Below are 27,519 nucleotides of genomic sequence, written 5' to 3'. Positions count from 1 at the left end.
GATAACACGGTCCGGAAACTTTTCCCGTAAAAGATCAGTGGTTTCGTTGCTTGTGTGGCACGTATCGCCATCTTGTTGAAAATAAGCGTTGTTCAGATCAATAAAATCCAATTCCGGTCATAAAAAATCTCTCCTGTTTAACACCTAACACCTGTTATTGGAAACCCCTTAATATGAGAAATTTTTGTGACGAAAACGAACGAAAAAACAAATTAATAAATAGACGACAGGTTTGCTAGATCTCCAACAGCAGCATCCCTTCATTTGTTTCTCTTCAATTGATCAAACTCAGCTTCAAATAGGGAATTCAACTTTGTAAAGTACTGTACTCCTACAGCCGCGGCGAGGCTTGTCATCTTGAAGATCAGTATTGCCACTGAAATGTATACATTTCTATCTCAACGAGTTTGCGGGAAATAATTTCTTTTCATCTCCGTGGCCTGAAATCAAAAGTGTCTCCCGCTGCTGATCCGCAGTCTGCGTCGAGCCGCGGTCTGTTGAAGAATAACTTTTTAACATTAAGTTTCAGTCCCAAGCCATGCCCGAGAAAGATAAAACCACGTTCAAGAGGAAATTTTTGCCTTTAGAAGTAAAGATTGGTGGAAATGGCATCCGAAGCTGTAAATAAAATCAATTCTGAGGTCACTAGTACTGATGAAGATTGTGCAGTTAATAACTGAACATTAAAAAATTAAAATCTGGAAAGAAAAGACTTATGGTCACGCAAATCTTTTATTGCAATAAACTCAATTAATCTCGGAGAGGACTAATTACATTGTCCCAACGGTAATTTTAAACAGGGATCTTGCCACTCTCTTTCTATCTAAGGAGGAATGGAATAAGGAATTTTCCCTAAACAACTTCTATACTACAATCTATACACAAGACAGTAAAATGCATTGTGGTGTTGGAGCTGGTACATATACCTACATGGAATTGAAAAATCTGTGCGTCTCCCATGGAATTGAAGAATTAAATGGAACCAGTAATGTCTTTCAGGCGAAAGTACTGGCAATTGGGGAAGCTTTTAGGCTACTAATCACAGATTTCTCTTTTAAGGGCAATATCGCTATTCTTTCGGATAGCCAAGCTGCAATCCAGGCACTGCATTCGTCTATAACAATCTCTAAAGTGGTGGAGCAAAGTAGGAATAGCCTTACCACCGTGAGTGAAAACCACAAAGTAACCTTAATCTGGGTCCCGGGACGCCGGAACATTGAAGGTAATGAAAAAGCGGATGACCTGGCAATGAATAACGTTCTTACAGTAGCGGTGTTCACACCATTAGGTGCAGTCAAGAATGCAATTTCCCTAAAATACCTTTGAATCGCAAATTGTAGACGGAGAGACCAGACGAAATGCAAAATCAGCAGAACTTTATGGCTCACCTACAACCTCAAGCAATCGTCGACATTGATAAACATGAAACTACGAGACGCCTGGAGACTAACGGCAGTCATAACTGGCTTTTGGTATGTGGGAGAACAAGCCGCCAAAATGGGCATCCTTCACAACACATACTGTCACAGTTGTAAACAACCGGAGAAAAAGGAAATAATCTTCCATTTCCTCTGCGAATGCCCTGCCCTATGGAAGGACAGAATGTTAACCCTGGGTAAACCGCTGTTCGAGAGTCTGGAACAGCTGTCTGGCTTAGATGTCAACAACCTGATAAGGTTCCTGAACCGCACAGACTGGATAGAGTCTTGCTGTAAATAACTGTTAAATAAGTTGGTAACGAGGATGTGGCAACAAAATGGTGCGGAAGCGCTAGTTGAATTCTGGATGAATCACCACTCTAACCAACCAACCAAACCAATCTGGTTCAAATATTTCATTCTGAATGGGAGTTATTAAATAAATATTCGATTGTTATCAAAATGATACCTGCAAAGGAAATTTTTTAGAAATACACTGGGCATATCCCACTTTAAGTTTTTTGAAGTACATACATAATTCGTATTTCAAGAACTATTCCGATGTTACTTAGTTGATTAGTTTTTTGGTTAAATTAAAATTCAAACTATCTGGCGGTTAGTTATCGTCGGGTTCAAGGTTAAGATAAACAGGCAATGAAATAATTAAAACACTATTGCAACCAACGAACAGTGTGGCGTATACAACCTAGTGCCTAGCAGGTGCTCTGCTTTATTGTGTATAGCTTGATGTGTCTCAGCTGTATACCGCTGCCGAAAATAGACGGTTTTTATGATAATTTTTGCAATTGGGAAGCACTGCAATTAACCAACCCAGAAGAAAATATGTACATACATACATATATATAGGTTAATTGTTTGTAAAAGCGGTTCCTATTTGTACATAAATTTTATGACATCAAAGTTTATAAATTTTATTGGCACACACAAACATTTTACTCACATAGAAACTTCAATAAAACCACTTAAATGCGTAAAAATTTTCATAATATTTTTATAGTTTCATTTCGTGACTTACTGCGCACGTCTACTGTTTATCAGCCCAAAGTCATATACAAGTAATATTTGTGATCAACTGAAATCAATCGTACTCGTGTGCCCTGCAGAGAAATAATGTGCTCATTTGAACTGGTTTGTGATTTATCGGAATGCGCACCAGTTGAAAGTGGTTAAATATTCACTGGTGGAAAGTGCATTTGAGTTAAGTCCACAAATATAAAAAATTTATTGTACTGCTTCTTGATTGACGCGATAACCGTTTACGCGATTTTGTCCGAGTTCAACAAAGTGCGCCAGTCGTTTCTTTCTCGTGCTAACCGCCGCCAGTTGGGCTAACTTAATGAAGCCAAGTCCTTCTTCATTTGATATTTCCAACTCAGAAGAGGCCTTCCTCTTCCTCTGTTACCACCGGCTGATACCGCATCGAACACTTTCAGAGTCGGAACGCTTGTATCCATTCGGACGACATGACCCAGCCAACGGAACCGCTGGACTATGTTTTGGCATCGAAAATTCGCACCAAAAACGAGCGATGAATCCCCAATTTTTTCAATTATTTACTTCAAATCACATACTTCAGTTTTACATATGGACGTGGTTATGCTAAAATTTTTTTTGAACGAAGAGAGAGTGTTCGTTTGCTTTTCCCAGCGAACACACAAAAAGGATCCGGCCAAAAAAAGAATGATATTGTAGGTTACCAGATTTGACCATCCACTATCAAGGCGAATTGAGTACCTTAGGTGGCGCCTTAAAAACAGTTACTTTATTTTTAGAAATTGCGAAAAGTTAGACGTCAGCTCCCTTTCCGATACAAAACAAACAAAAGGAGAAGAAAATGGTCATGATTCTGAAAATTCAGAGGAGGAGTTGGTAATATTGTTATGAGTGAGATTCACACTAATCAAATTAATGAAAACGGAGTACCGTGAGTAAAAAGGTGAAGGCACAAATTAATACAAATCCTCCAAATGCATTTTTTTGCGTTTTTATGCGGAAGACGCCGTAACACGGAAGTGTGTCAGCGTATAATTTCTTGAGTTTGGTTGTTACCATTGCTTTCGCGTACCCTTCCTTTTGTTTGTTTATTCATGGTCTCTTACGACACAGCGAATTCAGAAGGCGCAATCTATTTCTCTATCATTCTTGATCCACTGTGATGAAAAACAAAATTGTGAAAGTAACTTCGGCTGCCACGCCACCTTGGCAGTAGAATTCTGCCCGCTCATTTCACACGTATTCACACACTCGGCTAATCAATCGTTATTCAGAGGGCAACGAAGTAACAGAAGTAGTAGCTGCGTTGATTTTTTTCGTATATCGTCAACATGTTTCAGTTTCTTCTTAAACGAATCGGCGTCATGACCCCGGTGACGTCAGCCAATCAACTGATTCTTTCAAATCCACTGAGAGTGGCTTAACGGTCTGATAATGGTCTCACCTTCTGAATAAATATGTATATGTACTTCAATTAGTGTTGAGAATAGGTAAAAGAAAATAATACTCAACTAACTCAATTTGAAGGTTACCAGAATGCAACTCTGTAAAAACTTATTATAACCACACCACATCAATCATTTTTCACTGAGAGACGATTCTGTCGCCGGCAGCAAAACTTAAAATAAATCAGTTCTCGACATTGTACGGTAGTATATTTTAATTTTGACAAAAAAATTCGCCCAGTGATTTGATTATGTTGTATGTATGGTGGGTGAGGCAGTCCATCTGCGAGCGTCGACTATTGCGTCGAGTGGTGGGGTCACTAAAACAATATCTCCTCCTCTTCTGCGGAGACTCACTTTTCGGGACTACTTTCTGCATTACTTCGGGTGGACCCACACAACGACGTCCATGAAATGGACCAGTTCTATTCACACAAGTCTGAACTCACCATGCTTGTGACCAGCTTCATAAGAAGGTGAGCATTTCTTATGCCTACTGCTGAACATAGCGGACGTGGTTATTTACTTTTATAAAATAACATGATGCGTTTTTATTATTAATCTACTTCATAAGCCAAATGAGAATTGTGAAATATAGGATAGACGAACGAAACTCAAGCACATGATGTGCTCAATTGTGCAAGCTCTATGGTTCGTGGGTCTCTATAGTAAATAGAGGCTTTGGAGCTTGCAAGCGTACTCCGAATCCCCTTTCGGGATCAGTGCTGTGCAAATGAAATGTTATGCATATAGTCAGGTAGAGGAAGAAATAGATAAATAAAAACTAATGTTCGGATAATCAGAGCCAATTTTAATTAAGCGGCACTATTTCTGAACCAGCGAAGAAAAAGCGTTAGGCGATTATTAACGCTAGATAGGATGTTGGATAGCTAATTTGTCTACTCAAGTAGTAGATCCGAACTAACAACAGAAAATAAAAAAAAAACAAATTCCTGAGCGAAATCCCCCAATTAATACAAAAAATTAAGATACAATACATGCACTAGTCATCGTTCCAAATTCACTAAAGTATCACCAACTTGGACTCTAATGGATTTTCCTGCTGGGTTTTTTATTTTTCTTTTCCTACGCTTGCTTGCTTGTGTGACTTTAATTGAAAGGTGTTCAAAAACTATAAACGTCCAAAAGTTGACTATCTAATCAAAGTGAAGTGGTGAAGAATGGATTGATATACACAACACACAATTTCGGCGATATTATTCTCTATTGACGATTATGGCTCGAAGGTGAGTCGACGCATCCTCTAATTATGTCACCAAATACGGACAAGCGCCTACGATTAATTAGCTTGAAATGGCAGCAAATACGCCAAGGTGCTTTGAACTACTCGAAATAATTCGTTATACCCACTGTTTCTTTGAAAAGGAAGATAAGTAACAGTAAATTTTCCAGTTTGAGGGAACGAGTTTTACTCGAGTTGGTTCTTATGACATCGGAACCTACAATTCGCAACCTTGCTCTAGCAAATGCAGGCCACCCACAGAGAAAATGCGCAGAGCTATCCGGCTGCTCTAAGCAAGACAGGCAAATCGTGACAGGCCATGAATTATGTCTTTTAATAATACCGACCATCAACCTCTCGTCTTTTCTTTCAAGTTTTAGAAGAAAGTTCGACAGTCTTCTGTTCAGGCTTGTCACAAAATACTTTGCAGTTCTTCAGCGCTCTAGCCCGGACCATCGCTTTTTATGTAAATTGCAAACATAATCACTGATCCACTTCATGATTTCTGCGGAACTGATTCCGATTATTGGCTATGTTCCCTGTGGGGGAACCGCTAGTCCACGGTTGGCCAATTCATCGCTAATTTCATTCTCTCGAACAACGCAGTGTCCAGAAATCCATATAAGTAAAAGCTTATTTTGTCTCGCTACAGAATTAAGCTTCTTCTTACATTCTTGAACAATCCTTGAGGTTTGCTATGCGCTCTCCACAGCCTTAAGTGCAGCCTGACTATCACTAAAGACTCCAATCTGCTTCCCGCTGCTACTTTCAGAATGGTAAAAATTTCCGGTTGGAAAACAGTTACCATTCCTCCCATTGCGTAATGATACTTATTATATTATATATGTATATACATAAAATTGGCGCTTACCCCCTGTTTGGCCGAGCTCCTCCTCCTATTTGTGGCGGACATCTCGATGTTGTTCCACAAATGCAGGGATCTACAGTTTCAAGCCGACTCCGAACGGCAGATATTTTTATGAGGCGCTTTTTCATGGCAGAAATACACACGGAGGTTTGCCATTGCCTGCCGAGGGGCGACCGCTATTAGAAAAATGTTTTTCTTTAATTTTGGTGTTTCACCGAGATTTGAACCACGAATGGTAGTCACGCACCAATCCATTCGGCTACGGCGCCCAATGTTCCCAAGTGGAAAAATAAACGAATACCAAAGACTATGACTTCAAATAAACTTTATAAATTTTATGCAAAATATATTTTACTTACATTCTCCATTTTAATCACCATTTTTATTTAAATTTAGAATTTCGACTGAATTCGCAAATTTTAATTTACTTTTAATTCGCGATCAGCTGTTTTTCTCGCTTACAAATTCTTATAAGTAAAAATTTGTACAGCAAAAACTTGCACCTTCCCCTCAAAATGAAATGTCATTTTGCTCTCTCACTTTCCCCGACTTTGCCAATTTTTTGGATGCATGAACACCAAAACCTGATAATTTGTAATAAAGTTGTTACAAATTATTTGCTTCACAAACAGACCTAATAATGGAAATAATAGCGCGCACAGTCTCGTCAGATATTTGGTACAATCTTCTACACAAACTATATGATTTATTACAAAATATAGGGTACTAGAGTTTTATGGCATCGCCGAAGGCAACATGTTTACCACGAAAAACATGTAGTCGGAGATTAAAAATCACTTTGTATGCCTTTAGTCGAAGCTATGATCAATTACTGTTATGGCACGAACAAATATGCACAAACTTGGCGTCCATTCAGCTGGCTCTTGGAAATAAATGAGGATATCACATTCAGAGGGTTACAACAGACAATTTCTATAGGATACTGATGCATAGATACTATTAATGTTGTTTTTGTCATAGCTTAAGTTATGACTGTGTGTCTCCACTCATACTTCATGCCGTCCTTATAAGATCAGGATCTACAGTAGCCGCCAAGCTAATCTAAAATCCTTAGAAGCCGCACACACCTCTTCAATAATAGTTAAGGATTGTAAGTGGAGGCTGAACTCCTAAATAATCGTGAGCTTGTGTTGGTTCCAGGACACTTTGGAGTACACGGCAACAGACTACCTGATGAATTGGCAAAGTGCGCATCTTTGGAGCGCCTACTCACACCTGAAAAAACCAAAGCTTCAGCAAACTTAAATGGAACATTTTTGGGTCGAGAGATTTTCCCGTGACATACTACAAAGATTCATGACAACAAAAAAATTGATAAAGAACAAAAAACTCAAGCCAAACCCCACAGAGACGTAAGTTTATCACATTAAAATAAATAAAATATACAAAATATAATTTTTATTAAAAATCCATATTTCGTCTCAAATTTTTATTTTTGCATACATGCATTTCTCTTTAATTATTTATTCAAATTTCGTCTCCGAACACCCACTCTCAGTTCTGCGACAAAAGCGTCAACTCTACCTCGGCGATTTTTTCACGTATCCATGGCAACAAATATGACACATTCGCATACACACCCGGATAGTTAGCCTGTGCACAGCCATAACCCCACGACACTATACCAGCTAATTTGTTATTAACCAACAATGGACCACCCGAATCACCTTGACAAGCGTCCTTGCCACCAGTGCCGCGTACGCCAGCACACAACATAGAGTCCGTAATTAATCCATTATAGTCCGCATTGCATATCTCATTACTGACAATCGGCACTTTAACTTCCTGCAGCAGAGTTGGACTGGTACCACCTGAACTAAGCGTACCCCAACCACTGACCGTAGCAGTAGCACCATTCAGCGAACCCTCTTCCGCCAATGGCACTGCTTTGATGGTGAAATTGTTGATTGGCAGTGGCGTACCAAGCACCATAATAGCGACATCATTGTCATACGTACTGGGTGTGTACTGCTCATGCATAATGATCTCCTTAACGGTTGCAATAGCACCATCGGCACTTCTGCGCTGGTTCGTTCCTGCGACAATTTGGTATTGACTAGGCACTTTACCGATTACACAATGTGCCGCTGTAAGGACTATGCTCTCCGAGATAATGCTACCGCCACAGTTATGCGAGTACGAGGCGGATGCGGATAGAATGCTCTTCGAGCGCATGCTAACCTGATGGGGATGTGCCGAAATGTCAACGGTTCTGCCGCCAACAATACGTCCATCTATGGTGGAGTCCGTGTCTGCCGCAACAACAGTATCTGCTTCGTTCAAAGTACGCGCGCAGGATGTACCCATTAGGGTGAGTGCCAATATGGCGCCAAAAATGGTACCGGTTTTCATTGTGTAACGGATTAAATTCGTGGTAAACTAGTCGGCTAGTCGATTGGCCGAAGACTAAATGGCAAACAGAAGGTCAAACGCTACTAAACATCTCCCCAAATGGTTGTGTAATTTTTATAATTTTAGGGCTTTAAATTAGTGTGCGCGACGTGCGATAATTGGCGTCTTATCGATATTATCGGTAGCTATGATGTCCATATACATTTGAATTATTGCTAATTTTGATTACCGCAGTATTCGTTTAGTTTTAAAGGCAACATAAAAGGTTATGATTTATGAGGTGGTCAGCTAAGCTGATAAAGCAGAAATGTGTGCATAGAATACTTGATAGTTTAATAATTTAGAAGCTATTGTTAGTTTGCAAAGAGGCTCAAATAAATAACATGTGGAGCAAATGAGTTGAATAAAAACCGAAATTGAGAAAACTATTGTATTAAAAAATTATACCCCACACAAATGAAAATGTCTGTTGAGGTTAGTTTTACACTACACTGAAGTTATTCTAACTAAGTAAACGCTGCCGTACTAAGTAGTATTTAATGAATATTTAATTTAAAGATAAAATAAAAATCGTATTTTGTAATACAATATAATTTTTTTATTTGAAAAGTAATTATCCTAATAAAAATGTTACATTTTCTCGTAAAACATTCAATATAACACATAGGCTGAAAAATCCGGAAAGAAACCAGGTTTTTTGTTTTGTTCAAAATTAGCTTTATTCATAAACGAAATTTCCCTCAACAACAACGATATCTTTCCAGCGACGCTCTAATATTTCAATGCCACTTTTGTAGAACTATTTTCTTTTCCCTCAAAATAGGCCTTAGTTTCAGCGGTAACCTCTTCATTCGAGCATTTTTTAGGTCTGTGAACAGGCAGCAATCGCTGGGACCCAAATCTAGCAAATACGGTGGATATGGGAGCGATTCGAAGTTCAATTCATGTAGTTTTGCCCCTACTCAGAATCATCAACACGTTCTTGTTTTTGGTCAACAGTGAGCAAACGCCGCACCCACTTTGAACAGAGTTTTTTTATAGACAAATGCTCATGCAATATAAAGCCAACACGTTTTTTTGATATCTTTACGATGTCAGCTAACTCACGCAAACTTCACTTTTCGATCAATTGTCAATGCCTGCCAAGGGGCATCTGCTATTTGAAAAAAAAACTTTTTCTGCAACATGGTTTTTCACATAGATCCGAGTCTACGTTCTCCGAATTCCGAATAGTAGTCACGCACCAACCATTCGGCTACAGCGGCCGTGATACTTATTGCTATCGTTTTATTACCATACGGCTCTAGAACCTATTTCATTCTTGGACCCATCGGTAAAGAAAATATCCCTCAAACTTCTTTGAATGCACTCTGGTTTAGTCCATTGCGTGGCATTTAATATATGACTTCAAATAAACTTTATAAATTTTATCCAAAATATATTTTACTGTTTTTCTCACTTACAAATTCTTATAAGTAAAAATTTGTACAGCAAAAACTTGCACCTTCCCCTCAAAATTAATTGTACGTTTGCTCTCTCGCCGTCCACTACTTTGCCAGTTTTTTAGATGCATGAACACCAAAACCTGATAATTTGTAATAAAATTCTTACAAATTATTTGCTTCACGAACAGACCTAATAATAGACCTAATAGCGCGCACAGTCTCGTCAGATATTTGGTACAATCTTTTACATAAACTTTATGATTTATTACAAAATATAGGGTACTAGAGTTTCATCGCCGAAGGCAACATGTTTACCACGAAAAACATGCAGTCGGAGATTAAAAATCACTTTGTATGCCTTTAGTCGAAGCCAAGATCAGTTACTGTTATGCCATGCACGAACTTGGCGTCCATTCAGCTGGCTCTTGGAGATAAATTAGGATATCACATTCAGAGGGTTACAGCAGATAATTTCTATAGGATACTGATGCATAGATACTATTAATGTTGTTTTTGTAATAGTAAAGTTATGATTGATTTCTGTATCTGTAGCCAGTAGGAAGTAGTAGTAGTGTGTCTCCACTCATACTAAATGACGTCCTTATAAAATCTGGACCTACAGTGCACCAAGCTACTCTAAAAACCTTAGGAGCCACGCACACCTCTTCAATAATAGTTGAGGATTGTAAGTTGAGGCTGAACTCCTCAGCAAGGTGAAATAATCGTGAGCTTGTGTTGGTTCCAGGACACTGTGGAGTACAGGGCAACGGACTACCTGATGAATTGACAAGGTGCGCACCTTTGGAGCGCCTACTCACACCTGAAAAAACCAAAGTCTGTACACGATAGTAGCAAAATTCAATGAACTGTGTACACCTTTATTGAATTATGAAGATACAACAGAACGTTTTTTCTGCCGCTACCCGGCCTTCAGCAAACTTAAATGGAACATTTTTGGGTCGAGAGATTTTCCCGTGACATACTACAAAGATTCATGACAACAAAAAAATTGATAAAGAACAAAAAACTCAAGCCAAACCCCACAGAGACGTAAGTTTATCACATTAAAATAAATAAAATATACAAAATATAATTTTTATTAAAAATCCATATTTCGTCTCAAATTTTTATTTTTGCATACATGCATTTCTCTTTAATTATTTATTCAAATTTCGTCTCCGAACACCCACTCTCAGTTCTGCGACAAAAGCGTCAACTCTACCTCGGCGATTTTTTCACGTATCCATGGCAACAAATATGACACATTCGCATACACTCCCGGATATTTAGCCTGTGCACAGCCAACACCCCACGACACTATACCAGCTAGTTTGTTATTAACCAACAATGGACCACCCGAATCACCATCACAAGCATCCTTGCCACCAGTGTCGCGTACGCCAGCGCACAACATAGAGTCCGTAATTAGTCCATTATAGTAATTCGCATTGCATAGCTCATTACTGATAATCGGCACATTAACTTCCTGCAGCAAATTTGCACTGGAACCACCCGTACTAAGCGTACCCCAACCACTGACCGTAGCAGTAGCACCATTCAGCGAACCCTCTTCCGCCAATGGCACTGCTTTGATGGTGAAATTGTTGATTGGCAGTGGCGTACCAAGCACTACAATAGCGACATCATTGTCATACGTACTGGGTGTGTACTGCTCATGCATAATGATCTCCTTAACGGTTGCAATAGCACCATCGGCACTTCTGCGCTGGTTCGCTCCTGCGACAATTTGGTATTGACTAGGCTCTTTACCGATTACACAATATGCCGCTGTAAGGACTATGCTCTCCGAGATAATGCTACCGCCACAGTAATGCGAGTACGAGGCGGATTGAATACTCTTCAAGCGCATGCTAACCTGATGGGGATGTGCCGAAATATCAACGGTTCTACCGCCAACAATACGTCCATTTATGGCGGAGTCCGTGTCTGTCACAACAACAGTATCAGCTTCTTTCAAAGTACGCGCGCAGGATGTACCCATTAGGATGAGTGCCAATATGGCGCCAAAAATGGTACCGGTTTTCATCATGAAACTTTAGCGATAGTAGAGATGAGCACACAAGTGGATTAAGTACGTGGTAAACTAGTCGGCCAGTCGATTGGCCGAAGACTAAATGGCAAACAGAAGGTCAAACGCTACTAAACATCTCCCCAAAATGGTTGTACAATTTTCATAATTGTATATATACGTGCGATAATTGGCGTCTTATCGATATTATCGGTAGCTATGATGTCCATATAATTTGGTTAACGCAGTATTCCCTTGGCTTTAAGGGCAACATAAAAAGTTATGATTTATGAGGTGGTCAGCTAAGCTGATAAAGCAGAAATTTGTACATAGAATACTTGATAGTTTAATAATTTAGAAGCTATTGTTAGTTTGCAAAGAGGCTCAAATAAATAACATGTGGAGCAAATGAGTTGAATAAAAACCGAAATTGCGAAAACAGTTAAAAAAGTATACCCCACACAAATGAAAATACCTGTTGAGGTTAGCTTTACCCTACACTGAAGTAATTCTAATTGAGTAGACGCTGCCGAACTACAGTGGCTCAAAAAATGCAAGTTAAATATTTTTATTGTTCTATTGGGTATTTAAATAGGATTTTAAAAATAGTAATAATAATTTACAAATCCATTACCTCCTTGTTATAATACAATTATCATGCAGCGTTCGCAAAATTGGTGTCAAAAAATAAGTCGGACATCTGGCATTATTGCGATTGCTTGGCGCTTTAAAACGGGGAATTCCACAATTAATTTGCTCTTGGTAGAACAGTGCAAAAAAACCAAACGTAATAAATTAAAATAAAATTTCAGTAGTGTTTTGTTGAATAAAAATCCAAATTATCAGGGGTAAACAGCGTAGACAAAGCTCAATTGAAGTCAGAAACTTAATTATTAGTCATCATGAAAAGGGTAAAACCGTTCGGGAAATCACAGAAATAGTGGATAGATCCCGTTCGACTGTGTACGACGTGATAACACGTTTCAAAGAAACAAAATCCGTTGAAAATAACAAGAAATCAGGACGATCAAAATTGTTATCGGGTGCAGATGAACGGTGGATAGTGCAACAAATTAAGACAAATCCAACTTTGAGCGTTCCTAAGCTCGCAACAGAAATCACTCAACGCCTTAATATTAACTGCAACACCGAAATTATGTGTATAGTGCCGCGAAGGAATTATTATAATGGAAGAGTTGCACGAAAAAAAACCTTTCATCAACGAGATTAACCGGCACGAAGGAATAAAATGTGCAAAACATTAAGGAGGGATACGAATTTCGAGTGCTGGAAGCACGTTTTATTTGCAGATGAGAGCAAGTTTAATATATTTAGGTCAGATGAACAATCATATATGTGGTGACGACCTAATGAAGAATTGCTGGGTAAAAACTTACGTCCGACAGTTAAACATGGAGGTGGGTCGGTAATGGTATAAGGTCGTATGTCTGCTGCTGGTACTACAGATTTGTGCCTCATTAACGGCAATATGGACCACAAACAATACCTAAAAATTATGAGAGAACATTTTGGTACAAAGTGCTGAAAAGTTGGAAATTAAGTACAATACAATTTCCAGTACTATCAAGACAACGATCCCAAGCATAAGTCACTTGATGTCCGTCTATGGCTTATATACAACTGTCCTAAAGTACTTGAAACACCTCCACAACCTCCAGGCATCACTGTAATTGAACAGCTGTAGACTCATTTGGAAAACCAACTGAAAAATCTTGTTATTAGAAGCAAGAAAGACCTAGAAGATGTTTTTAAAGAAGAGTGAGGGAATAGATAGATCCTTTAACATGCAAGAAGCTGGTCGAAACCATGCCACGAAGACTGAATGCCGGGAGAAAACATTAAGGCTTGCCAACTAAATATTAATTACCTTGCTTTTTCTTAAATATTATTTGCCTAACTCTACTTTATATAAATGCCCGAGTTCTTTTTTGTCATGTATTTTGCTTAGTTTTTATATTTACATTTTCTATGCATGAATGAGTTGAAGTTTGTTTATGATTTTTGTAGGAGAACGAAAATAAATGTGACCTATACCATAAACGCAATAGATTTATGGAATAGATAGCATTTTAATATATATTTTTTTATTTAAAAGCATATCACTTGGGTGTCCGAGTTCCTTATTGAGCCACTGTATATAGTATTCAATGGATATTTATAAGTAATCTAAGGAGAAAATAAAAATCGTATTTTGTAATAAAATATAATTGCTTTATTTAAAAAGTAATTACCTTAATAAAAATGTTACATTTTCTCATTTTTTTTGTTCAAAATTAGCTTTATTCATCAACGAAATTTCCCTCAACAACAACGCAATCATTCCAGCGACGCTCCAATATTTCAATGTTACTTTTGTAGAACAATTTTCTTTTGCCTCAAAATAGGCCTTAGTTTCAGCGATAACCTCTCATTCGAGCAAAATTTCTTACAGGTAAGCATTTTTTTGTTTGGTCTGCGAACAACCAGCAGTCGCTGGGAGCCAAATCTGGCGAATACGATGGATATGGGAGCAATTCGAAGTTCAATTCATGTAGTTTTGCCCCTACTCAGAATCATCAACACGTTCTTGTTTTTGGTCAACAGTGAGCAAACGCGGCACCCACTTTGAATAGAGCTTTCTCATAGTCAATTGCACATGCAGTATAAAGCCGAAACGTTCTTTCGATATCCTTACGATGTCAGCTAACTCACGCAAACTTCACTTTTCGATCAATTGTCAATGCCTGCCAAGGGGCGTCTACTATTTGAAAAAAACATTTTCTGCAACATGGTTTTTCACATAGATCCGAGTCTACGTTCTCCGAATTCCGAATAGTAGTCACGCACCAACCATTCGGTTACAGCAGCCGTGATACTTATTGCTACCGTTTTATTACCATACGGCTCTAGAACCTATTTCATTCTTGGACCCATCGGTAAAGAAAATGTGCCTCAAACCTCTTTGAACTCACTCTGATTTAGTCCATTGCGTGGCATTTAATATATGACTTCAAATAAACTTTATAAATTTTATATAAAATATATTTTACTGTTTTTCTCACTTACAAATTCTTATAAGTAAAAATTTGTACAGCAAAAACTTGCACCTTCCCCTCAAAATTAATTGTACGTTTGCTCTCTCGCTGTCCCCTACTTTGCCAGTTTTTTAGATGCATGAACAGCAAAACCTAATAATTTGTAATAAAATTCTTACAAATTATTTGCTTCACGAACAGACCTAATAATAGACCTAATAGCAGAGAATGTTAATCTGTTATGTTAATCATTCTCTGGTCTGATTGCCTGCGAGTTATCAAAATTGTGTTATCAGTTGTCTATTAATAATACTTTAAACGAAAACTGTAGCAAATGATTAACGATATCGTATGATCAATTTTGCGAATCCATATAAAGAAATTGAAGTGTTAATTAAAAATATTTTCTAAACATAATAAGATAATGTTAGTGGAAAACATTTCAGCAGCAAATTAATTTATTTCTCATTTAAATTTAACAATTTATTTATGATAATGCAAGCCTTCGAGTACGTTCCTTATACGTCACCATTAAGTTGGTGATACAGGCTCAGTTGAGAAATTCTGAGAACTCTATTGCCCATGAAGCTTAGAGTCAACCCTCGCAAGCCTTCCCTGCTTGCATAGATAACCATGGGGATACTGCACTTTCATGTTAGCATAGCGGCCTGCCATCGGAACTCCAAAGAATTGAAAATGAGAAACAAAAATCAAAAACAACCCACAGAGCAAAAAACAGAAGAAGGAAGGAGAGATGGTCGAAATGACATGGTGGAGCCAAAAGCAGCCTTCAGAAAAAGTATGTAGCTTACTGCTAAAATCCCCGCCGTCAAAGAACGCACCTGTTCTGAATGCAGCTGGAGGCGCACCAGCCCGCATTGCGTACAAAAATACCAAAGCTGATAGCACCGCAAATGGCAACGGGCACACTAAAATAAGCATTCAAATGAAGGATGCCTCCACTACCACCATTGGAGGGCTACAACCAGTGCAGTATACGCCAACCAGCACTCTTGCAGCGGCAGAACGGCTCGTCACTCCCACCCCAGCCAATGGCAACACAGAAACGATCGCCACAAAAAAGAGCGTGTTAATCGACGCAATTGAAATGTCCCTCGGCTTGATCTTATTAAAAACATGAGGAGGACATGAGAGGAAGATGCGATCTCACAATGCTAGCTGGCGATAAGGTCTATTCAGGGGAGAAAAAGTTTCGCCAGGTTTTATGCATCAGCTGAAAAGCACTGTGCTGCACGCGGCTGCCATTGCGGAGTTAAAGCCGAGCGCCACGATTGAGATATGAGATGAGTTTCTCAAAACAGACGGCCCTGGACACAGCGTGCGTAAGTTAGTGGTTTTCCTTCGACGCATTGCCTCAAAGCAATGCGGCAGCAGTTCCGGTCTTGAGGAAACAATTCCAGAGAGGAGGAAGGATGTTTTTAGTGGAATCAGCACGTAGTAACGTCGATTACTAAACGGTGCGAAGGCGTTTTTAACCCAACCTCAACACCAAAAGAAAAATCAAAAAAGAAAAAACAATGGTCCAAAGTATTATACGAGGGGTGCCTTTTATATGTCGGGATTAGAGAACAAAAACAAATTTTAATCATCGAAAATCACTTTATTGTTTTTCAAAATATTCTCCATGAAGATCTATATATTTTTGCATGCGTTTGAACCAATTGTCGAAGCAGTTGTGCCACTCTGAATGAGGTACCTCCACACATGCATTCTGAATGCCGCAACCGCTTCTTCTGGTGTCGAAAAACGTTGACCTCTCAGTTTGTTTTTTACGTACGGGAATAAAATGAAGTCATTCGGTGCCAAGTCAAGACTATACGGCGGATGACCCATTAATTCGATGTTTTGGGTGCTCAAAAATGCAGTTGTTTGAGCCGATGTGTGAGAGCTCGCATTGTCCTGGTGAAGAGTGATCCGTCTTTGGCGATTGGTTTTCCTAATTTCTTGGAAGACAACTGGCAAACAAATGGTTGTGTACCACTCAGAATTTACTGTTCTGCGTTGTTCTAGTGGTACGGTTGCGACATGTCCGACACGAGCCTTTTTTTGAGCGATTGACAAATTGTGTGGGATCCAACGCGAACAAATTTTTTTGACAGTCAAATGTTGATGCAATATTGAATGTATGCTGGTCCCACTCATGCCTAAGATTGTCTCAATCTCACGATAGGTCACATGACGTTCTTGCAATATCAGTTGGCGCACAGCATCAATGGTTTTCGGAACAACAACTGATTTTGGACGACCTTCACGAAATTCGTCTTGGAGGGAACTACGACCACGATTGAATTCACCATACCATCGATAAACACTGGTCCTTGATGGAGCTTCATCGTCAAAAAATGAACTAAGTTCATCCATGCAATGTTGCTGAGTTAATCCACGTCGAAAGTTGTAAAAAATAATCGCTCGAAAATATTCACGATTTAATTCCATTTTTGGACCGAGATGAATCTTTTAAGTTACTGTAAACAACACAAATAGTGCTGGTATTTCAAAACGTTCTGAGTACGTAAAAGCCAAAAAATGTCAAACTTTGCGATACAGCTGTCAGTTGCCAGATTGCAACACCAGGGTTGCCAAATCCCGAAATATAAAAGGCACCCCTCGTAACACTTTTGGCAACAGAGATTCTCCGTTGGATTTCAAGGCTGGCATTGTTATCGGTGTTAATGCTGGTTTTTAGATAAACGAAGTTCTATAAGATCTGGTTCCATATGTCCATAAGTGCAGGCAAGTGGTGAAAGTCCCTGTTTGTCATTCACTTGGGAGTGGCCAGGACTATTCTTTTTCATATGGACCAAGCACTCACAATTAGGGACACGAAAAAAATATCGATACTTGTTGGTATCGAGTATATTCGTTATTGATACCGATATTTTATACTTGATACTTTTGTTTCGATATTTGTACTTAACAAGTATCTCTAGAGCGGTATCGAGTAAACAAATTCCGCGGAAGTACGTAAACCACACCACTCAATTTGCGACGCCACTTCATAAACGGCAGGAAAAAGTGAATTATCATTTAAGTAAATTTGATTTAAAGTTAAAGTAAGTATTAAAGCTATTATAATGTGAACTTTATTGAAATATGTGTCGTTAGAAGAATGCCGCCAAGCCGAAGCAATGTTTGGGGATATTTTACCAAACTATCCGACGACGAGGTGAGGTGCAAGACTTGCTTCAAAACTATCAAATCATCAGGAAACACTTCAAACATGCATAAGTATATAAAGAGCCACCCCGATGCGATGTATGTATATTGTTGCCTCATGGTACATATGTGCACAAAACAAATTATGTTATGTTTTATATTTTTTTAGTGCAACAGAAACTGGAAAACAACAAACCACTTTATCAAGAGATCTTGATCTGCTGAGTCCATCAAGACATGAAACTGAGCCGCAACCATCAACAATTTTATCAAAAAAATCTGCTTTGGAAAACATTGTAAAAGCTCATACACCACTTGATGCCGAAAATGACATCTATGCGGAAAATATATGTGAGTCACATACAAAAAAAAAGGCAACTGTCCATTACACAATCAATGGAACGCAAATTTTCGTATTCGGATGGCGGAAAAGATCATTCAAAACTCTGCAAGTTGTTGCTTTACTTTATTTGCGTCGACAAAAGACCATTTGATATCGTAAAAGGGCGTGGATTTAACAAATTGATGAAGAAAGCCTGCCCATCATTTAAAATTCCAAGCGTTGATACGCTAAAAGCTCAATTGGATGATTTTTATATATTAATATAATGCATTCTAAAATTCAAAGCACATTTGAAAATGTAGCTCACGTGGCACTAACATGTGATGTTTGGACCGAGATGATGACTGTTACCAGTTATTTAGGAGTTACTGCTCATTTTTTGCATAATGATAGTCTTATGTCTCGTTGCATAGCCACCGTTGCTCACTTGCCTTGCTTTGCCCATATACTAAATCTCATCGCTGAATCTGCAATGTCAGTTAATGACTTCAATTTATTAATAAGCAAAGTGTGTGACATTGTAAAATACTTCAAGAGCAGTGTAATTGCCAGCGATGCGTTACGAGAAAAGCAAGCTCGCTCTCAACCTCTTAAACTGATTTTGGATGTAACGGTGGAATTCCGTTTATTATATGCTCCAGAGATTTATTGAGCTAACGCCTATAGAATATCAAGTCTTAATGTTGAATGTTAAAGCACCGCCCACACTCTCAGCTTTAGAAATTCAAAATATTAAAACATTGATGAGTATTTTGAAACCACTAGAATATGTTACCAAAGAGCTGTCGGGTGAACGATATGTGACTATAAGCAAAATTATACCGATTGTGAATTGCCTGAAGGCGCAGATTAATGATGTATATGTGCCTGTAGGTGAGGACTACGATGATATGACAGTACTACATGCGGTAAAAAAAGAAATGATTAAACAAATAGAACGCCGATTCGGATGCATTGAAGAAAACTAATATACTTAATTTCAATTTCTTGTTTACTGGATCCGAGATTCAAAAATATCCCTTTTAAAGGCAAGTTAGCTTGTGCGAAATCAATTAAGTTACTAAGACAATATATAACATCCAGTTCAAGTGTTCACTCGAGTGAAAATGAAAGTGATTCTTCCATAGAATCAGCATACGATTTTTGGAGTCACTATAAGAAGTTGGCGCACACAGAGAAGCTGCATAAAAAATCATGTTCTGCAATGAACGTTACAAATAATGACGAATTAAGTCGGTACCTTTCTGCCCAGGTTTCGCCGCTCTCTATCGACCCTTTAAAACAATGGGATGACATGAAAGTGGTATATCCAAAACTATACAATATGGCAAAGAAGTATTTGGGAATTCCTGCGACATCTGTGCCCTCTCAACGTTTGTTCTCTAAAGCTGGAAGTACTGTGACAAAACCTCGCAACCGACTTTCACCGAAAAGGCTTGACAAGCTGCTGATCCTAGGGGATTGTACGGAGGAGGAGTGGGCTATTTAAAAATAATGTTAAAAAATAGATTTGGCGCAAATAAATAAATACTCGATACCTTGCAATATCGATACTTAAGTTCCGATATTTTAATGAGTACGATGCTTTTCTTTTGATACTACTCATGAGTACATGATCGATACTTTATATTCGATATCGTGTCCCTACTCACAATTTCCGGGCTCCGCCCAAGTATTTTCTAGGTAGCTTCCGCACACCCGTTCAATAGTGAGTTAATTTGACAAGGCGAAGCAACCCAGGATAGCTGGTTCTGCGCTGGGTTTGGGACCCGCCACGTACAAATCCCCCCAATGGAAACGATACCCGAGGACTATGATGTTCAAAAATTAATTCATGTTATGAGAAGCAGACTAAAAGGTGGTATAAATGTTGGGTGTAGTCATTAATTACTGATTCACATAACATTTTTCAAAACGTATGTATGTATAAATGTAATGATGTTAAGTGCAAATGTAAAAAGACTTTCTTGACAGCTGTATTTGAAGTGCACATTTTCTTACCTTTTACTAAATATTGGCTTATAAATTATTTATATTGGTCAAATAAAACCAAAGATCTCAAGAAAACTATGCAAAACTACATATTTTCTAAAGCAATACGTTTGAAAGCTAGATTAGTAGATGTCAAAAGACTTTCTTGGTAAAGTGTCTAGCTGCAGTGTTCAGCAAAATACCAACTGCCAATTCATGCTGACTACTTGAGGCCTTGCCAGAGTATAGTAGGACGGTATGCCTGGCAGCGGATAGAAATTCACCAGAGCCGATCCAACGCACTGCAGTGAGGCAAAGAATTGTAATGCCATACCGCAACATTTCACGTACGACTTGCTGAACGTAGGTTGCTAGCCTTCCTACCCCAGCTTGGTGATAGTTGAACTATCCACACCTCCAAGCAGGGTTTGGGTCTGCGAGTGATTTTTTATTCTCCACTTACCCTGCATGATGCCGAGTCTACCGCGATCCGCCATCTGGGGACGCGTCCGATGGAAGACAGGCAACTCCACCAGCCGGGGTGGCTCTCAAATAATGTTCGTGAAAGTTTTAATAGAGAAAGCTTCAATTCGTTTGCAATTACATAGTTGTTGGCACTCGTCTTCCTTCGCACATACAAAGTTTATGAAGTCGAGACTACTTTCCAGGAGAGAATGAGTAATATTCGTTCTCTAAAACTGGATTCCAAAGAATCTGGAAAATTCTCTCAGGACGAAATACCTCTGTCTCTGTCTCTGTCTCTGTTCTTTCCTATATCTTTCTCTGATACTTTTCTCCTTTCCACCTTGACTATCTACCCTCTTTCCAGAGCTCTAAATATAGTACAATGGGCTTTTTAGCCTGAGTGTTTTAGGAGCCAGCAAATCTCTTGGAGTTCCTTGGCTCGACCAATTCAAATTTCATTTCAATCGTTCCCCCGAACTATGATGCTATGATGACGATAATGACGACACACGTGTTCATTCTCATTTCTAACAGGCAGGCATTTTTTCTACACTTTAAACCAAATTTTGTCAAAACTCTATCTGTTTGTGGTCGAGTTCGCATTCAACGTTGTTGCATAGTGTAATTAAATATCAAAGTCGACATCTCATCCCAAGATTGCCAAGCTGTCGGCTGTTCATTTCATATTCAGATATTGCATTCAGGCGCATACGCCGATTTCTATGCAGAGTTTGATTGAGCGCTTCAACATCTGACGCCTAATTTGGTAGCAGCCTTGCTAACATACAGCGGACGAGCAAAACGGTGCCTGTTAGGCAACACATCTCGCTTTGCAGACCTTGCCGTTGAAGTCGTTTAAGGGAAATCTTGCAAGAATACCGATTGTAGCGAGCCACTTGTTCATTTTCGCAATTTGACAATGGATTCTCTCACAGGATCCCATTGTTCACTTGTCCGGCCCATAGCCTCTCTGGGGTGATGACTGTTTGCCGACACAAAGACAACAAACAGATGTTGGGCTAAAGCGCACTCAAATTATATCAGAATGGTCTTATGCGAGGTCTTATTAGCGCTTTCATAGAAAAGTGATTTTTCGCGGCTTGTATCAAACACAGACCAAAGCCAAATTAAAGCACCCATCACAGAGTTTGGAACAATTTGGAGCTGAACACTTAAAAAGTTTAGCTGGCGAAACAAAAAACTAGAGTACACTAGTACACATAAAAACTTTTTAAATCAAAATTTTGTCATTTATTGTTATCAGCAGCCTCTTATTTTTAACACACTTTTATTAGGTCGGGTTGTATGTATTGTATGTATGTATGTATGTATGAATGTAACGGAATTTTTGAGCTTAATTTTCACTGGCTTCTAAAAATCTGATCGACTTGGAATATTGCACACCTATCAAGGACCGATGACAATGCAATAATTTGATAAAAGTTTTCTATTATCCTTATGAGGATTGCCAGGATTAATATTTTCTTTTTTAGATCTTCTGTAGAAGAGTGAGAAAGACAGAGCTAACGCGCGGTCTGCGCATGCCTGCACTCTCCGAGTTACTCTTACTGATTTCGGGAGTCTACGACTTACTCTTTCGAATTCGAACTTGCTCGGGCACGCGGCACCGCAGTACGAATAGAAGGCTAAAACGTTTTCAGGGTAGTTGCATTCTCACTTTGTATAGTCTTTACACATGCGTAGATACTACAAGTCTCATACACGCAAATTTACTATATTCAATTTTCATATAAGATGAAATAATTTTCATATAAGATGTAATTTTGTTAATTACAATAAAATAATCAAAACATAAATTTTAAAATTTGAATTTTTACGGAACAAAATTTTGGCAAGTAAAGAAGGAATTTATCATGACCATAATTTCATTTATAAAATTTTATCGATTAAAGTACAATTCACAACAAAAATGAACTAAAAAAACCCAACTGTAACTTTAAATCTCGTTTTGATTGTGTCAATATAATCTACGGTCTCCTTTTTCTGTGTAGTATCTGAGAGTATCTATTCTGTGTCAAGGCCAATGCTGGCCTTTCTTTGGACATATAGTCGGTAAAGAAGAAATTAAATATTATATAACACAATTAAATCGGACTATAAATCACTGACTAAATGAAAGCAATAATTTTTATTCAGAAAAACAAGGCTCGACCTTCAATCAATGATCTATATGGGAAAAAGTATGTAACATATTGATTATGTCAGTATATTTTGTTGTTACTTCTCCGTTTCAGGAGTGGGGTAGCCGTTTCTCAGGCTCCCTCCACAAAATAAGTTCTTCATCCCGATTACTTCTTTATCACGGCCGATAACTACATAGCTTTAGACTCACAGTCGATAAGAAAGGAATTAAATATAACACGAATATATCGAATCATTAATTCACTGACTGCAATGATAACAATAATTTTCATTCATACAAAAAATAGTTTAAAAAAAACTAAAAAACACGCTTTTATTGCTAATCGAACTAAAAAGTAGAAGCATTTTGCTTCACTTTCATAACCTTCTGTACATAGGTAGTTGCCAATAGAATGATTGTAATATTTACTATATCAAGCATCCCACGCTTTTAACTCTAATTTGAATTAACTCTATTTGCATCTTAATTTTTGTTATAATTCTGTTCTGAGGTAGTTGACTATGACTGATCGTTCAAGTGCTATTACTTCATTATAGGTCTCTTTGTCATTAAAATTTATTTTATACTTTTTAGTTCGATTAGCAATAAAGCAGAACTATTTTTTTTATGAATGAAATTTTAAATAAATAAAACCTTTCGAAACTCTTTACAGTTTTTTTAATCCATGATTTCACTACAACGATGTTGGTGAAAACAGCTCGATTTGCACTGTTGTCACAGCCATAGCCCCAGGAGGCCAAACCAACTAATTGATTGTTGGATACCAAAGGGCTTCCAGGTAGAGCGTTGCAAGCTTTGTTTTCTGCAAGACCACACAACATAGTTTTGGATATGGCACCCCTTTTGTACGAATATTTTCCAGAACCACAATCAATAGCACTTATGACAGTTTCCGAAATATCTACCAGAGCATTGCTTGCAGATCAACCGGTAACTACACCACTGGCACCGGTTATTGGCTGTTTGCAAGCTAATTCAAAGGAACTAACCGCTACTTCTTCTTCCAATATTATAATGGCAACATCTTTTTTCATGGTCTCATAATCGAAGTCAACATTGAAGGATAGTACCGTGCAATATTTACAATCTGGCAGTTGTTTACACTCAAACTACTACTAGTTAGCCAAACCCTGATCAGCAGTGACAACGGTTTTCGAATCGATTAAAGCACCTCCGCAGGCGCGTGTTCCATCGGTTCCTTGTAGAGAGACGACGTAGGGATGTGCCGTAACAGTTGTGAGACTACCGTTCTCTATTCCATCGGCGGATGTGCAATCATCAATAAAGTGCAAATGAATCTGTTGGCCATTTTGAGGGATATGCCAGGTTTAGTTCAAAACGTCCGACTGTGACTTTACTCAAAAGTTTTTGCGTTCTTCCATACTCTGCCATTCTATGGCTTACGTAATTACTTTTTAAGAAGTTAAATACCAAAGTTAATTGGAGTTAAACTAAATATTTATTAAAGCTGTTTTGCATACATCGATCACTTGTTTTAATCTAAACAACAGAAAAGTAAATAAAAACGGCTTCAAAGTTGTATATAATTTTTGGATTATGGCACGCTTGCATCCAATGAGCAATATAATCAATATAAAACAAATATGTATTTTGCAATAGGGGATTTGCTTTGCTGTACTATCGAGTAGGAAGCGGGCCGAATGGGTTGGTGCGTGACTACCATTTGGTACCGCTCGGGCGAGTTTTCTAATACGGATCACCGCTCGGCAGGTATTGACAAACCTCCGAGAGTATTTCTGCCATCAAGAAAAGCTTCCAGTAAAACAGCATTTGCCGTTCGAAGTCGGCTTAAAACTGTAGGTCCCTCCATTTATGGAACAGCATCAAGACGCACGCCACAAATAGAAGAACCAGCTCGACCAAACACCTAACAGAAGTGTACCCGCCAATTATTTATTTATTTTATTTTTTTCACATGTTCCCTAATGGGCATGAAGGCCAAAGGCAGACCGAGGAACAGTTGGATAGATGCAGTGGAGCTCGATCTTCAGAAGTTGGGAATGCGTAACTACGAAACAACAGTTCAAGCTAGACCGCTTTGGAGGGGCATTTTGAAGGAAGCTTTGACGCACCCCGCGCTGTAATGCTATGGAAGAAGAAGAAGAAGTTTTGTTAAAGTAAAATTTCCCAACTTTGCTGTCTTCCGCAGATTGACAAAAAACAAACCGCATATTTCAGAGGTATACGAATCAAACCAGCAACATTGCACACAACAATGTAGGCCAATCTTTTTTTCAAATTATTTAGGCCTCTAACCCTTTAGGTCGATAAGTCTATGACAAGCTAAGTGCTCGGTTTATATAATTATCGAGTTTTACACAGGGTGTCCGGTGGAATTAGGTTTTAAATATCAAGTGGAGTGGGGAACGGACGCGCGTAGCTTCGTTATTCGTGCGGGTTATTTACAAAATATGAAAATAATAAACTCGTCGCTACAACTTTGCACGACAATCCGTGCGCAACAGAGCGGCTGCCGTGAGACTTCCAAGAACTATGCACTGGTGGGGGGCAGCTCCTCCGGACAACCAGTTTTTCAATCAGTTTTTGCGAAAAACTGAGAGTATTTATTATCTTAAAATAAAAAACATGAATGAATATTAAGTCAAGTGAATGATATTACCTATAATGTGCTTTCATTAAAATTTGCCACCAGTTGTCAAACTATCTGATACAGTTGAGTTGATATATAATATTTCCACTGCATTCCAGTAACGGAGAAAAAGTCAAATTTTAAAAACTCTGCGCCTTCTTTTGGCATGTAATGACCCAAAATGAAATTTCTATTTTAATGTACTATGAAGAGGAAAAACAATTTCTCTGCCTCCCGAAGTAAATGTTCTGCACTGTACAGGTTGCGGTATCTGGTGTTGAAGTTTCTGCACGCTCTAAACCATGTGATAATGTCGATGTAAAATATTACAGAGTCAAACCACGTCAAGTGGGCCTCGAATTTTCCATCAAATTCCCGATTTTAAAATCAAATGCATTTTTAGATAGAGAATTTGTCACATAATAATTGCTGTGAATAGTTTTTTTTTTATTTCGCTTTTTGTTTATGTTATTAACAATTGAATTTTTTTGCATGATATTCTTGTAAAATCAATATCTCAGAAACTACAATTGATATTTTGATGAAATTTATTTCGGTTACCGAAAAATATTTACTCTACCGATTTAACGTCCAAAGACTGTGTATTTGTTGAAACAATAATTTTTATGAAAAATCGCAATTATTTTTGCGTTCTTCACGCTCTAAACGGACAATATTACAGTCAGATTAAGCGCACAATGCTCACCTTTAATAATCTGTAAAAAAAACTTTGTTCATCCAATCCGTTCTGAAGATATCGAATTTTTTGTCAGTCGAGGCACTACGTACGAAAACGAACTTGCATGAACATGGCTTTGCTGAGTCGTACAGTCGCCGCAACTTCTAGTGTCAGTGTGCTGTGATTCCTAGTATGTTGTCTATGCTTTGGGTTAGAAAAAAATTATTATGTATTGTTATGAAAATAATTCTACCTGATGAGTGTTGCAATCCGTTGGGGGAAAAAGTCATAATTGCGAACGTCATAATTTATTCCAAATAACCGCTCACTGGGATGTAAAATTCAAACAATATCGGTAAATACGTTTGCAAATCATGTCGTATGAAGATATATTACATAGAGATGGATGTGTTACTGAAAGTGCAGCGTATATACGTCCAAGTCCACAGTGGGTATAATCTTCATATTTATATACATATATTTTGCATTGAATAGTTATTATTTAGGCAAATAAAGTCAATTAGTTCTCAAAATTTGTGACAGAAAATTTTGATTAATCTATTCTAGTCCTGACCAAGGAGCAGAAAACAATGAGTCTGTTCGGATAGTGAAGCTAATTTTGAAAACCAGGAAATTCAGAATGACCTAAAATTAGAAAAGGTGAACAATATTTTACAGGAACCTGGTGAACCGCCAATAAAAAAACGACGTTTTTCAAAATTAAGTGATATGAATGTCAAAGAGATAATAGCAGAAATCATCAACGAAAAAAAAGGTGCGTTTAAATCGATAGATTTTGTTTTTTGTTTGCAAAAAGATCATGATGCATATGAAAAAAAAAATTCCAAACGCTTCAATGAGGCAATTCATCACTTCGAACCTGCAAGTAACAAAAAGATTCGAAGTAAAATCTTCTCCGAGGACACATCTTGTTTCGAGACTATTATTACTAATTAAATTTTGTATGTTTTCATGTAGATATGGATGTATGTAATAAAAATTCTAGTAATGAAACACCTCATTTTTGAATCCTCAATCCTTTTGTATGTATTTTTTAAGTGCTACACGTTTTAGCGTATGATCCCATGGGACAATGCAAGGCCAACTGCGAAGCGCGTCGCGTTGCACCAAACTATACTGCGCATCAAAACTTTACACAGTTTGACAAAAAATTCGATATCTTCAGAATGGATTGGATGAACAAAGTTTTTTTTACAGATTATTAAAGGTGAGCATTGT

The 27,519-nt window shown here is 38.1% G+C and overlaps 3 protein-coding genes across 3 annotated transcripts; all 3 read right to left on the bottom strand.

The window, feature by feature from the left end:
- Positions 1-7,399: 7,399 nt before the first annotated feature.
- On the bottom strand, positions 7,400-8,882 carry LOC128867814 (trypsin zeta-like). Its single transcript, XM_054109339.1, has one exon. It carries the CDS (start codon positions 8,359-8,361, stop codon positions 7,504-7,506), a length of 858 nt encoding a protein of 285 aa, XP_053965314.1. The 5' UTR covers positions 8,362-8,882; the 3' UTR covers positions 7,400-7,503.
- A 2,036-nt stretch (positions 8,883-10,918) lies between these two features.
- On the bottom strand, positions 10,919-11,914 carry LOC128866617 (trypsin zeta-like). Its single transcript, XM_054107488.1, has one exon. The coding sequence runs from the start codon at positions 11,854-11,856 to the stop codon at positions 10,999-11,001; it is 858 nt and encodes a 285-aa protein (XP_053963463.1). The 5' UTR covers positions 11,857-11,914; the 3' UTR covers positions 10,919-10,998.
- Positions 11,915-19,772: 7,858 nt separating this feature from the next.
- Positions 19,773-26,745, bottom strand: LOC128867173 (trypsin epsilon-like). Its single transcript, XM_054108267.1, has 4 exons — positions 26,716-26,745; positions 24,120-24,288; positions 23,641-23,792; positions 19,773-19,871 (listed from the first exon to the last, which is right to left on the bottom strand). Exons 1-4 carry the CDS (start codon positions 26,743-26,745, stop codon positions 19,773-19,775), a joined length of 450 nt encoding a protein of 149 aa, XP_053964242.1.
- Between the last annotated feature and the right edge of the window lie 774 nt (positions 26,746-27,519).

This window comes from Anastrepha ludens, chromosome 6 (genome assembly GCF_028408465.1).
Source record: "Anastrepha ludens isolate Willacy chromosome 6, idAnaLude1.1, whole genome shotgun sequence".
NCBI classification, from domain to species: Eukaryota; Metazoa; Arthropoda; class Insecta; order Diptera; family Tephritidae; genus Anastrepha; species Anastrepha ludens.
The sequence above is the reverse complement of the archived record's forward strand: the minus strand, read 5'-3'. Positions and strand labels throughout refer to the sequence as shown.

Excerpts from the sequence above, each read along its gene's own strand:
- LOC128867814 (XM_054109339.1), bottom strand. The coding sequence starts at position 8,361 with ATGAAAACCGGTACCATTTTTGGCGCCATATTGGCACTCACCCTAATG.
- LOC128866617 (XM_054107488.1), bottom strand. The coding sequence starts at position 11,856 with ATGATGAAAACCGGTACCATTTTTGGCGCCATATTGGCACTCATCCTA.
- LOC128867173 (XM_054108267.1), bottom strand. The coding sequence starts at position 26,745 with ATGAAGATTATACCCACTGTGGACTTGGAC. Across the intron at positions 23,793-24,119 it reads CGTTGTCACTGCTGATCAGG|AAAACAAAGCTTGCAACGCT; the intron begins GTTTGGCTAACT and ends GTGGTCTTGCAG. Across the intron at positions 19,872-23,640 it reads AATCATGGATTAAAAAAACT|CCCACTCCTCCTCCGTACAA; the intron begins GTAAAGAGTTTC and ends ATTTTTAAATAG.